Genomic DNA, 14,301 nt, shown 5'->3' with positions numbered 1-14,301 from the left:
TAGCGGAGCTATCAGGGTCATTGATAGATTGACCGATATTCTGGTCTTGTTGAGCACCCTCCTCATCAGACAGGATGGGGGAAAGGCGTACACATCGATGTTGTCCCACCGTTGTTGGAAGGCATCTTGCCAGTGAGCCTTGGGGTCCGGGACTGGGGAGCAGTACAGCGGGAGCTTGAAATTCAATGCTGTAACGAACAGATCCACAGGCGGGGAACCCCAGAAAGTCAGGACTTTGTTGGCTACTTGACGATCCAAAGACCACTCGGTACTCACTATCTGCGTCGCTCTGCTCAGACTGTCGGCGAGCACATTCCTCTTGCCTGGAATGAAGAGCGGCCGCTAGTGTGATCGAGTGGGCTTCGGACCATCTCAGTATCTCTACTGCAAGATGGGATAGCTGTTCCGAAAAGGTACCTACCTGCTTGTTGATATAAGCCACCACTGTGGTGTTGTCGCTCATCACCACCACAGAGTGACCCGCCAGGACCTGATGGAATACCCTTCATTTCTAGCAGGTTTATGTGAAGGTACTTTTCTGATTCTGACCACAGGCCTGAGGTCCTTTGGTTCAGAACGTGGGCCCCCCACCCTTTCTTTGATGCGTCCGAAAACAACATCAAATCCGGGGGAAGGACGAGAAGATCCACTCCCTTCCGTAGGTTCTCGTCTGCCACCCACCACTAGAGGTCTGTCTGTTCCGCATGACCCATAGGGATCAGAGTGTCCAGGGAATAGTGTCCTTGATTCCATCGGGACTTGAGTCGCCACTGGAGAGATCTCATTCTGAGGCGACCGTTGGGAACCAGACGGGCCAGGGAGGAGAGATGACCGAGGAGACGTAACCACGCTTGGGCTGGAAGTTCTCATTTGAGGAAAGGTCTTGCGACCTTCCTCAGCCTTGCTATCCTGTCGTCTGATGGGAAGGCTTTGTGGAGAGTGGTGTCTATGACCATGCCTAGGTATACCAGTTTCTGAGAGGGCTGCAGAGAGGACTTCTCAAGATTTACCATGATTCCTAGATCCCGGCAAAGTTCGAGAAGCTTGTCTCGGTGGCAAAGAAGGGTTGCCTCCGAGTCTGCTAGGATCAGCCAGTTGTCCAGGTAACGGATGAGACGGATACTGATCCTGTGAGCCCACCATGATATCAGGGTGAACACTAGTGAACACCTGAGGAGCTGTGGAGAGACAGAAGCACAACACCTTGAACTGGTAGATCTTGTCGTCTAGGCAAAATCTTAAGTACTTCCTTGAAGACGGATGGACTGGGATCTGGAAGTACGCGTCCTTCAGGTCCAGTGTACACATGAAGTCTTGTGGTCTCACGGCAAGTCTGACCGTATCTGCCGACTCCATGCTGAACGGTGTCTGTTTGACATATCCGTTCAGGGTTGAGAGGTCGATGACTGGTCTCCAGCCTCCAGACGCCTTCTTTACAAGAAAGAGTCGACTGTAGAAGCCTGGGGACCCGTCCACTACCTCTTGGAGAGCGTCCTTCTTCAACATGGTCTAGACTTCTGCTCGGAGGGGCTGCCCCCTTACTGATCCCATGGTAAGGGAGCTCAATGACACTGGTTTCGCTGTCAGGTGAGGTAGAGATGTTATGAACGGGACGCGATAACCCTGACCGATCACGGAAATCGTCCAGGTATCTGCCCCGAGTTGCTGCCACCTTGTCGTGCAACTTTGCAGGCATCCCCCCACTGGTGGACATGCAGGGGGACTGCCAATCCTAGCGTTTACGGTCTCGGCCGTTTCTTCTAGGATTTTTACTTCCCCTGGAGGACTTTTTGCCCCTCCTGCCCTAGGCAGGAAAGGGCTTAGACACCTTTGGCTTTGCTGCTGTCGTCTTCTTCGCGTCCTTAGCTGGACGGGGCTGCTGGGCTGCTGGAGGTTTGTAGGGCCTCGATGTCAGGGCCCTATGGATGAGGGATTCCAGGTTGGACTTCCTCCACCTCTCAGCGGTTAGCTCCATGTCCTTAGGCTCAAACAAACTCTTACCGAGAACGGAAGAGTGTCTGAGCCCGCTAACGTCGAAACTGGGGACCTTCTGGTGAAATCTCTCAGCCACTGCATCCCGTCGTTTGAGAATCGTGTTGGCCCACAAGCTCGAGACTTGGTGGGCCAGAAACTCGATGGTCCGCGTGCCTGAGAGCAAGAATGTCTCCAGTGCCTTCCTGGTGCTTTCTTTGGACAGATCCTCAGACCTCACCAGGATGCCCAGAGACCCCAGCCAGATGTCAAGCCACAAAGTTGCCAGCATGGCACACTTCGCCACCTTCTCCCGGCTTAGGATCTCAGTAGCAGAATAGGACACGTGCCGGTTGGAGAGTCTCTCTAGAGGGACTCCCCTAGTGAGTTCTACCACGGAGTGGTGAACCGAAAGACCCAAACAAGTCTCCTCTAGGATCTCGAAATACCTCCTCTGATGGACTCGAGGAGGAGGGAGAAGCTTGTTACCGGCGCTGGATCTGTTGGAGGAGGCAAGCTCAGAGAGCTGGCCTTCGACCTTGTCTTTGGCACTCTTCATCCCTTGTGACCAGGGCAAAGCTGCACTGGCCCTAGAGGGTTTCTGGGTGCCATAGACTCGGTCCAAGACTGTGTCCTTAGCCTCACGAGGAGAAATCTCTGGGTCTGGAATCCCGTTGAGGTTCCTCATGAGGGTCAGAACTTGCCAGAACGCATGTTCTGACTCTTGGTGCTCTCCTCCTGAAGGACTGGCAGCAAAGTCTCCCGTCCCCAGTGGCTCTTCCTGGGGGGACTCGTGGACATTCTCCGAAGGTCTAGCTGGCTCCTGTCTGATCCTTGCCAAAGACTTAGGAACAGTCTTCGAGTCCTTCGGTTCCCTCCTGGGAGGGATACAGAACTCTAGTAACGATGGATGCAGGCTTTTCTCCACCCCTGTGCGAGAAGACTTCTCAGGAAGAGGCGGAGTTTCCCCCATTGGTGCGATGGGGGAACGGACCAGCTCATCCGACTCTCCTGAGGATGGGTAATCCTCATCCGCAGGGGAGGGAGAGAAAGTCTGGGGGGGAGAAGGAGCCTTGCGCAAGGATTTGCGAGGAGACAGTTTAGCCCTCGGAGAAATCACCATGGAGGGGACTCCTCTCTTCCTCTTCAGGGGAGAGGAAGCTGCCACTGATTTGTGATGTAGATCAGAGAGCACAGGCTTCATAGCCTGCATAAGAGCTCTGACTATGGCCCCAAACCAGGGCTGCTGGCTGACAGTCGCGCTGTCAGACACTCCCTCTGGAGGGAAGGGGATCATTTGATCCCTTGGAGGAGTCGACAAACGAGGGTTCGCCTGAAACGAAGCTGAAACAAAAGAGTCCTTAGACCTGTCCGGAAACCTCCCCTCCTCCGGCGAGCGCGCTGTTCTGCGCTTGCGGGGAGGGGAACGAGACGATGACCTGTCCGCCTAAAGCCCCGTGAAACCTCGTGCGTGATCGAGTTGGCGATCGGGGCACAGATCGCGCTGGTGGTCGCGCGATGAGCCCTGGTCTGGGTTGCGCGCGAAAGGATCGTGCGCAGCAGGAATCTCGCACTCGCGAGCACAAGGGCGCGGGCGTGCGAGGTTGATGGCGCGGGCGCGCGTAGATGGCGCGGGCGCGCGTAGGAGATGGCGAGGGCGTGCGGCGCGTAGGAGCTGGATCGTGAGGCGGGATTCAAGGCTGGATGGGCGCAATCAATTGATCGTGTGTGCGCAGGCAAGCAGCAACCTGATGTGAGACTGTTGGGCGCGAGTGCGCTGTAGCGCATGGGCGTGTATCTGGAAAGACTGGGCGAGGGCGGGATTGTGCAGCCTCGTGATAGCGCAAGGGTGAGTTTGGGCGTTAGCGCTCAGGTGAGCGCTGCGCAGTTTGTGTAGGCATCTTAACCTGAGGAGATCGTGGGCACGCCGGGCGCGCAGGAGATCGTGGGCGCGCATCAGAGTGCGGGCGCACAGGTGTGCGCTGCTGCGATGGGCGCGCAACAGGATTCGGGCGCACAGGTGTGCGCTGTTGAGTTGAGAGCGCATCACGCGCAACTGGAAGCGCGCGTACAGGATTGCGCAGTCTGGATGGAGAGTCCAGGGGTACCTGTGAGCACCCGTGCGCTAACTTAGGTACCTCCAGGACTGCGCGCTGGATTGTGGAAGCGCGCTGGCGCGTTAGTGAGCGCGTGTGCGCTGTATCAGGAACAACTGCGCAATAAAGCGCATCGCGCTTAACTCCAGAAGAGCGCTGAGGGTCTAGAGGTACCTGTGAGCGCCTGTGCGCTAACATAGGTGCCTCTTGGACTGCGCGTGATGAAGCAGGAACCGGTGAGCGCTTGCACGCAGGTGAGCGCTGGCGCGCTATATCAGGAACTGCTGGTGGGCGCTGGCGCGCAGTAGGTTGTGGCCGCTCAGGGGAACCCTGGCGCGTAACAGGAACAGGTGCGCGCAGGTGAGCGCTGTGGCGCTAAGTCAGGAACAGCAGCAGCATGATGGCGCGCAGGGTTAACCTGGCGCTTAAGGGTTTGAGGCGCAGTTTTGCGCTCAAGTCCCTTATGCCCCGAAGGGACCGGTGCCGGTGCAATGACAGGTTTTGTAGGCACGTAATGCACGTCAGCATCTTTGAAGGGTGACGGCAGGTCAGCAGGTCTGGAGGGAGACTGGTCACAAGGTCCCGAAGGACGATCTTCCTCTGAAGGGGATCGCGAACGATCTCCGAAGAGGTCTAAGGTGGTAGCTGGCAGGAACGGTGAACTGTGAGTCGTCTCCTCCGCAGAGGACTGCGGGGATGATGAGCCGAAGAGGCACCTCCTAACTCCCTTGTGAGGAGAAGGAAGACCTCTACGGCGAAGGGGAGGATGAGCCTTCCGCCTTATACGCCCTCGAGGAGCCGTGGGATCAGCAAGCTGACCATCGTAAGGCCTCCGCAGAGGAGTCTCTGTAAGTGATCTCCCCGAGGGGGAGAATCACTGGCAGGATGTTCGGAGGGGAACCTAAGGCTTCAACTACCTCAGCAACAACAGGCACAGGAGTTTGAGCAGACACACCGGATGCCTCCGTTACAACAACGACGACGACAGACAGAGGATCTATCCCTGCTATCGTCGGCGATTGCTTAACAGCTGCACCTAGTTTGATTATGTCAAACAGGGCTTCCCTGGAGGGCGAACCCTGAAGCCCCAAGGAAGCCCAAAGCTGTAAAAAATCATTGTTATTAACAGATAAATCAGTGTTCATATCCTCCTCCGGGGTAGGAAGGGCAGCTGCCTCGCTATGGGAGGCAACTACCTCTCCCGCACCCCGGGATCGGTCAACAGCAATACGGCCTACGCTACCACTCGCCGGCCTCTCGGAAGAGACGGATCGAGTGGGAGCTTCGGAGGAGGAATGGGCTATGGAAGAAGAAGTCTTGGAATTTTCTCTCTTCAAAGAAGCCTCTGAAGGAGAAATATCCATTTTGGACTTTTTCTTCCGGCGCCGGGCAAACCTCTCCCACTGGGAGGTAGACCACTCCCTACATTCAATACATACATTACCGCTATCACACCGTTGGCCCCTACAATGAGGACACAAGATGTGGGTTGAATTGAATATAGGATTTAGGCATTAAGCCAAGCACTGGGGCATCAAAGGCCATTCAGCGCTATATAACGAAAATCATTCAATCATATCTGTACACTCACACCATTTAGTATCATTTTAACCTTTAATACAAATCGTAACACTTTCATACAATAAAATCTAGATGTGAAATAAATAGAGATTAAAAGGGTAAAATAAATAAATAAATTAATAAAATCAATTATAGCTCGTAATATAACCCAATACTTTGTATAAATTTTCTCAAGTTCAGGGTATTACAGTTTTCCCCCAGTATATCTCTTAAAGGTTTGTCCTGGAGTAAATGTGTCCTCCTCTGAAGATTAAAAACAGGACAATCGACTAAAATATGTTTAACATCCATTGTCACTTGACAGGTATTACAAAGAGGGGCCTGTCTCCCTTCCCCACTCTTCATTAAATAATTGTGCGTTGCATGTGTATGGCCAATACGCAGCCTAGTTATAATAATGGTATCCCTTCTACTTGTAGAATTACAAGATGACCATTTATCCACCAATGGGTGTATTTGTTTCAATTTTGTATTGGTGGTCAGTTCAGACCATCGAGCTTGCCACTTATTTTTACAGTAAGGATGAATCTCACTTTTAAGATCTTTGTAAGGAATACTCAAGGGGGATGGATTACTTAGCCCTGAAGCTTCCTTTGCTGCCTTATCTACTTGTTCATTCCCATCCACCCCAACATGGGCAGGGACCCAACAGAAGTGAACACTGATACTCTTCCTAGACTGCAGAAGTACTAACCAGTCCTGCACCTCTTGTACTAGATGATGGCCTGGCATAATTTGTTTTAATGAGAGTAAAACACTATTGGAATCCGTAAAAATTGTATAAAAACTATTTTGGTTGCCATTTTTAAAAATATGTTGGACTGCGAGAATTATTGCGTACAGCTCAGCAGTAAAAATTGAACAAGAGGATGGGAGTTTCCTTCTAATAACCATATCCCCCACCACAGCTGCACTTCCAACTCCTGCAGCCGATTTGGAGCCATCTGTAAAAACATGCTTCCCATGATGTTGAGCAGCATGATTTAAAAACTCGCTTTTCATTACCCTACTAGGTAAGGTATTTTTCCCTCCTGCCATAAAACATACTTTAACAGGTGGATTACACCAAGGAGGAGACTTGGGATATCCTACCTCTGCTATCTGTGCTGTTAACAAGCCTACTTCTCTAGCATCATTTTTCAGCTGTACTTCCAAAGGCTTAGGCACTCTAGATCTGTTAGGAGCCCGATCTAAAGGCGCCCTAACATATTTACAGTTAGGATTGTTTCTCACAGCAAGGGACCTAGCTAAAAACCTCAAACTCAACTCCTCTCTGCGAATGGAAAGGGGAGGTATGCCAGAATCAACATAGAGACTGTCAATGGGAGATGTTCTGTAAGCACCTGTGCAGATGCGAAGCCCAGCATTGTGAACAATATCAAGTTTTCCAAGTAAAGTCTTTGTAGCTGACCCATATATTTGGCATGCATAGTCTAACTTGCTCAGACACAAAGATGTATAAATTCTAAGCAAAGTTGTTCTATCAGCACCCCAATCAAAATGCGATATCACTTTCAGAATGTTCAGTGACTTCTTAACCCTGATAGATAGGTCATTTATATGGGGACCAAATGTCATTTTCTTGTCGAAAATGACTCCAAGAAACTTGACACTATCCTCATATGGCAAAATACAATCATTTAAGAAAAGGGTGGGGATCTCTTCCCTTTTACGAGTACGAGTAAAGCGAATGGCTTTGGTCTTCTGAGGAGAAAACATGAATCCACGAGAATTTGCCCATTCGGAAGCAGCATTTATTGCAATTTGAAGATTTTGGCATGCTTGCAGTGCAGATGATCCACTACAATAAATTGCAAAGTCATCGACAAATAGTGATCCTTGTATGCCAGGAGGTATGTGACTAATGAGACTATTAATAGCAACAGCGAACAAGGTCACACTCAATACGCTGCCTTGGGGGACACCTTCTTCTTGTATGTAGGATGAAGATAGTTCTGACCCTACTCTCACTTTAATTGAGCGGTTTGATAAAAATTCTTCAATAAAAGAGAACATATGTCCTCCTATACCCCACGAGGCCAATTGCTTTAAAATACCACCCCTCCAGGTGGTGTCATATGCCTTTTCGAGGTCAAAAAAAGACACCCACCACCTGGTTTTGGTTAGAAAACGCATTTGAAATTTCCCTTGATAACATCAGCAAAGGGTCTAGAGTACTTCGGTTCTTCCTAAAACCAAACTGTCTGTTAGATAAGAGATTTTTTGATTCTAGATACCACACAAGTCTGTTGTTGATCATTCTCTCAAATAATTTGCATAAGCAACTGGTCAAGGATATGGGCCTATAACTAGATGGCAGTTCTGGGTCTTTACCAGACTTGTGGCCTGGAATTACAATTGAAGTATGCCAGGAATCAGGAGATGTATGGGAAGCCCATAGACCATTAAAGGTTTCTAATAAAAATTCCTTGGTATCCACTGGAAGATGTGATATCATTTCATACCGGATGCCATCCTCACCTGGGGCAGTTAAAGAAGAGCTGGAGATAGCATTTTGCATCTCCTCCATACTAAAAGGCAGGTTAAAAGCTTCAGTATTTGAAGAAGCAGGAGGAACAACAGATGTTGATGCTCTAATTTGTTGAAATGCTGGGGAATAGTTGTCAGCACTTGATACATGAGCAAAGTGCTTAGCAAGAACCTCTGCTACATCTTTGGGGTCAGATATATATCTATTATTTTCCCTTAATATTGGTAGAGGCTTAGGGACGAATTTACCTTGAAGTTTTCTAATCTTGTCCCATATTTCCTTTGAAGGAGTTTTGGTATTAATATTAGATATATATTTCTTCCAAGATGCTCTCTTTGCTTTTTTAAAAATTCTTTTTTGTTTGGCACAGGCTCTGAGATATGCTATTCTATCTGCTAAATAGTTTGTCCTCAAGTATCTTCTGAAGCAATTTCGGGTCACTTTTCTTGCGTTGGCACATTCTTTACTCCACCAAGGAACTACTGAGCGATGAGGTAAACCGCATGTTTTAGGTATAAACTTGCTAGCATTATCATCAATAATATTTTCAAGATGTTGATAGGCATGCACTGGAGATGTAAATTCATCATATTCTTTATCAGTGTGTGAACAGTTTTCATAAGCTGCCCAGTCTGCCTCATCTATCTTCCATTTTGGTGGACACTGAGAAGGAAGATTATGGACATAATTTAACATTATTGGCCAATGGTCACTGCCATGTAGGTGTTCATTTACTGACCAAAGGTAGTCCAATCGAATGGATGAGGAACAGATTGACAAATCAATGGCTGATGTAGAGTTGTGGAATACATCATACCTAGTTGGAGAACCATCATTCATTAGTATTACATCATTGTTGTCGATTAATTCTTCAACAAGATTACCCCATCTATCGCACACATTTCCACCCCATAAAGTATGCTTTGCATTAAACTCACCCATTAAAATAAATGGGGCAGGAAGCTGATTGATCAAGTCTTGGAGGTCAGAAAGTCTAAGCCTTCTTGGATTACCAGCATGATCTAAGAGGAAAAGTTCTAAGGATGGTTCAATATATAGCGAGCATAAAGTAATTTTTTTCCCGATATGAGTTCTAACTGCACATGCCTGTAGTGGTGTATTGAGTGGGATAGTTTCAAATTTTACAGATTTGTGAATAATAAAACCTGTACCACCTTGAGCTCTTGCAGCTTGCAAAGGAGGGGATCTACAAAAATGATAATTGAGTCCAGGATTAAATGGTTTGTCACTGATCTTGGTTTCCTGTAGGCAAATTACCTTCGTGTCTGAGTCCCTGGTTAAAGTTTTTATTTGCTCAATGCTAGTACTTAGACCTCTGCAATTCCACTGGATGATAGACATTATCTTTTGTTATTATTTTTCTTTGTCTCATTTGTCTTTTGGGACTTTTCAGATGAAGCCATGTAAGGCCTGGAGATGGAAGGCTTTACTAGGCCACCACTCTTCTTTTCTTTCTTTCTAGGATCTTTATAAGAGTCAACCTTAGGATCATGAGCAGTAGGGCACTTACCTGACTTAGATGAAGGTGAGGATGATGGGGACCTTTTCGTCTTTGGAAGATCTTGTTTTCCAATCTCCATCAAATCAGGTAGAGATTCTGCCTGAGACAATACATTTAAGGTGGTGGAAGCCACATTGGCTTTCTTGGAGGATTATGCTAGAACTTCAACAGTTCGAGCACTTAATCCAGAAGGCTGGGCTACTACCTCTAGGGGAGATGCTCCTATCGGTGACAACACTTTTGGTGTGTTGGAAACCATATTGACCTCTTTGGAGGTTTGTGCTCTGGCTTTTATAGGCTGAGCACTTGACCCAGATGGCTGGGCTACTACCACTAAGGGAGATGCACCTGACGGGCCAGGTGCTGCCACTGGTCCCCCTGTGGTAGTAAGGGGTAGTGGATTATAATCTTTTGTTGGCATCTTAACCGCGCGAGCAAAATTAAGTTGCCGATTGATTAAATGCTTTGCATAACTTACACTTATATATTCAGCATTTGCTTTCAAGATTGCAGCAGCTTCTTTCTTGTATTCTCTACATCTTCTATCATTTGATTTATGATTATCTTTACAGTTTGCACAGGTTGTATCTCTGTTGCATTGGTCATGTTATAACAAAGAACAGTTAATACAGATCTTCGTATTATTGCAGTACCGGGAAGGGTGACCGTACTTGAAACAATTAAAGCATTGTAAAGGCCTAGGTTTATATTCTCGAACACGTACTCTTTCATTCTCAATAATTATATGATCTGGTATAACAGGGGTTTCAAATGTTAAAACTACCATGCTTGTTTGAGGGATCTTACTTACTTTCCAAACATTAGCAGGGCACATGTCCAGAATTTCTGGTTCTGAGAATTCATACAGATCTTTATCAAAAACTACCCCTTTACCATAGCTGAAGCTCATATGTGGTTTAATATCCTTAATAGGATCAATTTCTGCAATCTTCATGCCACAAAGCATGTGAGCTTGAGTATCTGATTTAGCATTAATCAAAACAGATTGCTTACCGTATCTACTAATATCCATACTTTTAATTAAACCAACTTTTTTTTGTATAAATTTACTAATCTTATAATAGTTATAATTATCTATCTTCCCAGATGCAATTATCCATGTTGGGGGCTTGGGGGTTCTTACTTCTGGAAGTCTATGCTCTATTTCTTTTTCCATCCATTCTTCTGGTTTATATACCTCTAGGTGTCTTGGTGCTTTATCACATAAAGCCCCAGAAATCAAACAATTGTCAATTTTTATGCTCTCTAAATGTTTATTTGCTTCTAAAGCAATCTCAAAACTTGAAAATGATACCCAAGCTTCCCAAAAGCCTTTACTACCATTAAGCTCCATTAAAATTTCTTTGATTGCCCCAAATCTACAGAAGGCTTCATGAATTATGTCATAGCTACAACCAATTGGTATGTTTTTTAAGTGGAGAATTTTCAGATTTTTTGTTGGATCTGGTAATGAGCCAGAACCAGAGAGTAAAGTATTACTGTTATTACAAGCATCATTTTCCACCAGTGCCGATAAATTTTCTTTAACAACACTGGTCAGAGAAGTATTGTTGGAGGAATCCTTTTTATTGCCGGGGTTGTCAACAGAGCTTTCCCTATTTAAACAAGCAGAAGTCGTCAACGGTGTCTGGGGTTCGCCATTTGATCCAGGGGTACGGGGAATATTAAGTTTACTCATTAATTATTTTTTCAGGGGGAGGGAAGGGGTCATAATAACAATGAAAAAAAAACAATGGAAAAAAATAAAGTTTAAGGGAGAGAAAAAATTAAGACTGTCTGAAATTCTAAAGAAGACACCGTTAGCCTTTCCTGGAATTAATTTCTCCACCAATGACACCTGTGAAAGCTGCTTACCAAATGTCTACTCCCTACTCTACCACAAAGGGATGGTACCATTATGATTAGAGTGGCTCAAGTGTATGCCAAACCCGCTTGATGGGACTGAGAGCATTTCTAGAATACAATCATCCCCACTCTAATCATAGTGGCAGGCAAACCGGACAGAATGCCGAGAGTCCTATCTCTATAAAATCGCCAACCCCTGGAATCCGAAGGCCAAATTTCCTACGAGACAGTTCCGCGTGCCAGTATGGGAATACTGACACTCCTAGGTGTCCAAACATTTTCGGGCAGTTGGCAAGACCACCACAGCTCCCACAATTGATTTTGAAATAAAAACCGATCATGGATACAATGTCCCCTCTAAAAAAACCTGGACAGTGAAATGGGTAAGAGAGTTTTGACAGCAAGGTTGGAGACAGCTGATAATTATGAAGGAGGAATAAGCAATAAGAGGTAATAGAAAAAGAAGGAGAGAAATTTAGAGTCAAACTGAGGAAAAGAAATTCCCCAGTTCGAGAACCCTCTTGCCCGTCACAAGCCTTCAGCACGGGAATGATATGCCGTGCTGAAGCCCAATGACTTCATCAAGGCATTCTCTCGTTAAGAGGGACACAAGGTGTGGGGATCAGTGTCGACCGCCGACATAAAAGTCCCACAAGGGCGGACAGGTAATCCCGGACACGTACGCATTATTAATTAATAGAGGCCAACTTCATACACACACTGTAGAAAAAGAGAAAGCAAAACAGATTAATGGCAGTCAAGAGAGGGTGAGAGCAGACACGTCTGATCGTCACCTGAGCCAAAAGCAAAGTGAAGCATTCACTAGTGTGTGTGTGTGGGGGGGGGGGTAAGCAAGCTACCCCTCCCTAACCCCCGCTAACTAGCGGTGGGGTAGTAAACCCTCATAAAAATTCTAATGGCTCATCTTTTCAGCTATGCCGAAGTAATTAACCTATGTAAATAGCGTGGTTTGTATTTCAGTTACGGAACAAACACAAAATTAAAACAGCCCGTCAGCGGCACCTAGACTACGTTTGTATTCTCCAGCAACTGAAACAAATAGTGGCTACTCAGTATACTGGTTGGGGGGGAAGGGGGGCTTCATGCCATGGGCCAGTAAGTACCAACACTTTGTTATAAATTTTAATAGTAGAAGTCCCAGCCAAGCTGAAGGCATACAGTACTTCTATTAAAAGACAAGGGTTTGTATTTGTGTAAGAAAAAATGAATTTTAACAACCGAATTTTCAGATGCGCTGAAATCATACATCAAAGGTTTGTACCCATATGAGAACAAAACAAATAACACAGTAATAGGATACTGACCTTCACTGGGCTCTGGCTGATAGGCTACTTTTGCTGAACCCATCACTGGCACAGACGATGAAGAAACAGGATGCCATTGTGACCGAAACAGTCCAACTGCAAAGATATATTTTATATTTTAATCTAAAGTAACAAGTTCACTATGAAACCTACTTTCAGAATACTTCAGGTAATATATTAAAATGAAAATGACAAATTCGAAGATAATTTGTATTTTTCCTAACCATACAAACCTTAGCTATTTACAAAGGGTATTACTTTCAGCGCAGCTGAAATGACGAGCCAATAGTTTTTAACAAAGGTTAATTACCCCCGCGCTAGTTAGCGGGGGGTGGGGAAGGGTAGATTGCTACCCCTCCCCTCTCCACACACCGGTGACTTGCTTCACTTCACTTAGAGGTAGGACTTGACTTGGGGGTCAGGGATGGCAGGCACATATGTGTAAATAGCTAAGGTTTGTATGGTTAGGAAAAATACAAATTATCTTCGAATTTGTCATTTGTTCTGTAACCGAAATACAAACCACGCTATTTACAAAGGGTGACTTACCCATTAGGAAGGGTGGAAAGTCCCCAGCCTTACTGACTTCGGCTTGCCCGGGGGCTCGATCCCTCAGTGAGCAGCACTAGAGAGAGGGAGCCCCTGTACCTCACAGGTTCCTAGCATCGCTAGGAACGAGTGGCCTACATAAGCAGTGTGAGGAGGAGAGTGTGACTCGTACTATGAAGTTGACCTTGAGACCTTCAGATAGGAATTCTAGGATAGGACGTTCCCCATACCACCTCGTCAGGGTATGGGAGACGCAACAGTATTAAGCTTAATACTAGGAGCACAAAGAAGCATGGGTTACCTGCAGAGGTCGAGGTCAGCTATGCGAGGACCAGGATGCTGCTTCCCCAAGAGAGGGGAGAATGAAGAAAGAAGTAAGGGTCAGACATACTCTTTCATTCACGCAGACTAAGACCGGGTAACAACGCCCTCAACCTACTGCTACTTGTCCAAAAAGGAGCCTGAGGTTAGACCAGCTGTTGTGCAGCCACCACAGGGCCGATAGAGAACGTATCGAGGCTCCTGTGGGTCACGTCTTGCAGGTAGTGGGCTGTGAAGGTCGTTTGACGCTTCCAGACCCCCGCTTGAAGTACCTGCGTCACAGAGAAGTTTCTCTTGAAGGCCAGGGATGTAGCAATACCCCTGACATCGTGGGCCCGAGGGCGACGTGACGGAGGAGGGTCAGGATTCAGGGCATGGTGGATAACCCTTCGAATCCAAGCTGAGATGGTGTTCCTGGTGACCCTCCTCTTTGTCCTGCCTGTGCTCACAAACAAAGCTCGCACATGAGGACGGACTGCAGCCGTTCTCTTCAAGTAGTACCTCAGACACCTCACTGGGCATAGTAGCAGCTGGTCTGGGTCGTTTGTTACAGAACGGAGACTCGCGATCCTGAAAGAG

General features: G+C 46.9%; 1 protein-coding gene across 3 annotated transcripts in view; it reads right to left on the bottom strand.

Annotated features, from left to right (window-relative positions):
- Window positions 1–14,301, bottom strand: part of LOC137624401 (small ribosomal subunit protein uS2m-like) — a 75,382-nt gene that overhangs the window by 23,557 nt on the left and 37,524 nt on the right. For all 3 annotated transcript variants that reach the window (XM_068355142.1, XM_068355140.1, XM_068355141.1), the window contains exon 2: window positions 12,853–12,948. In XM_068355142.1, the coding sequence (XP_068211243.1) occupies window positions 12,853–12,948 (96 nt within the window). The remainder of the gene's footprint in view (window positions 1–12,852; window positions 12,949–14,301) is intronic.

Source organism: Palaemon carinicauda, chromosome 31 (genome assembly GCF_036898095.1).
Source record: "Palaemon carinicauda isolate YSFRI2023 chromosome 31, ASM3689809v2, whole genome shotgun sequence".
NCBI classification, from domain to species: domain Eukaryota; kingdom Metazoa; phylum Arthropoda; class Malacostraca; order Decapoda; family Palaemonidae; genus Palaemon; species Palaemon carinicauda.
This window is presented reverse-complemented; position numbering and strand designations above follow the sequence as displayed.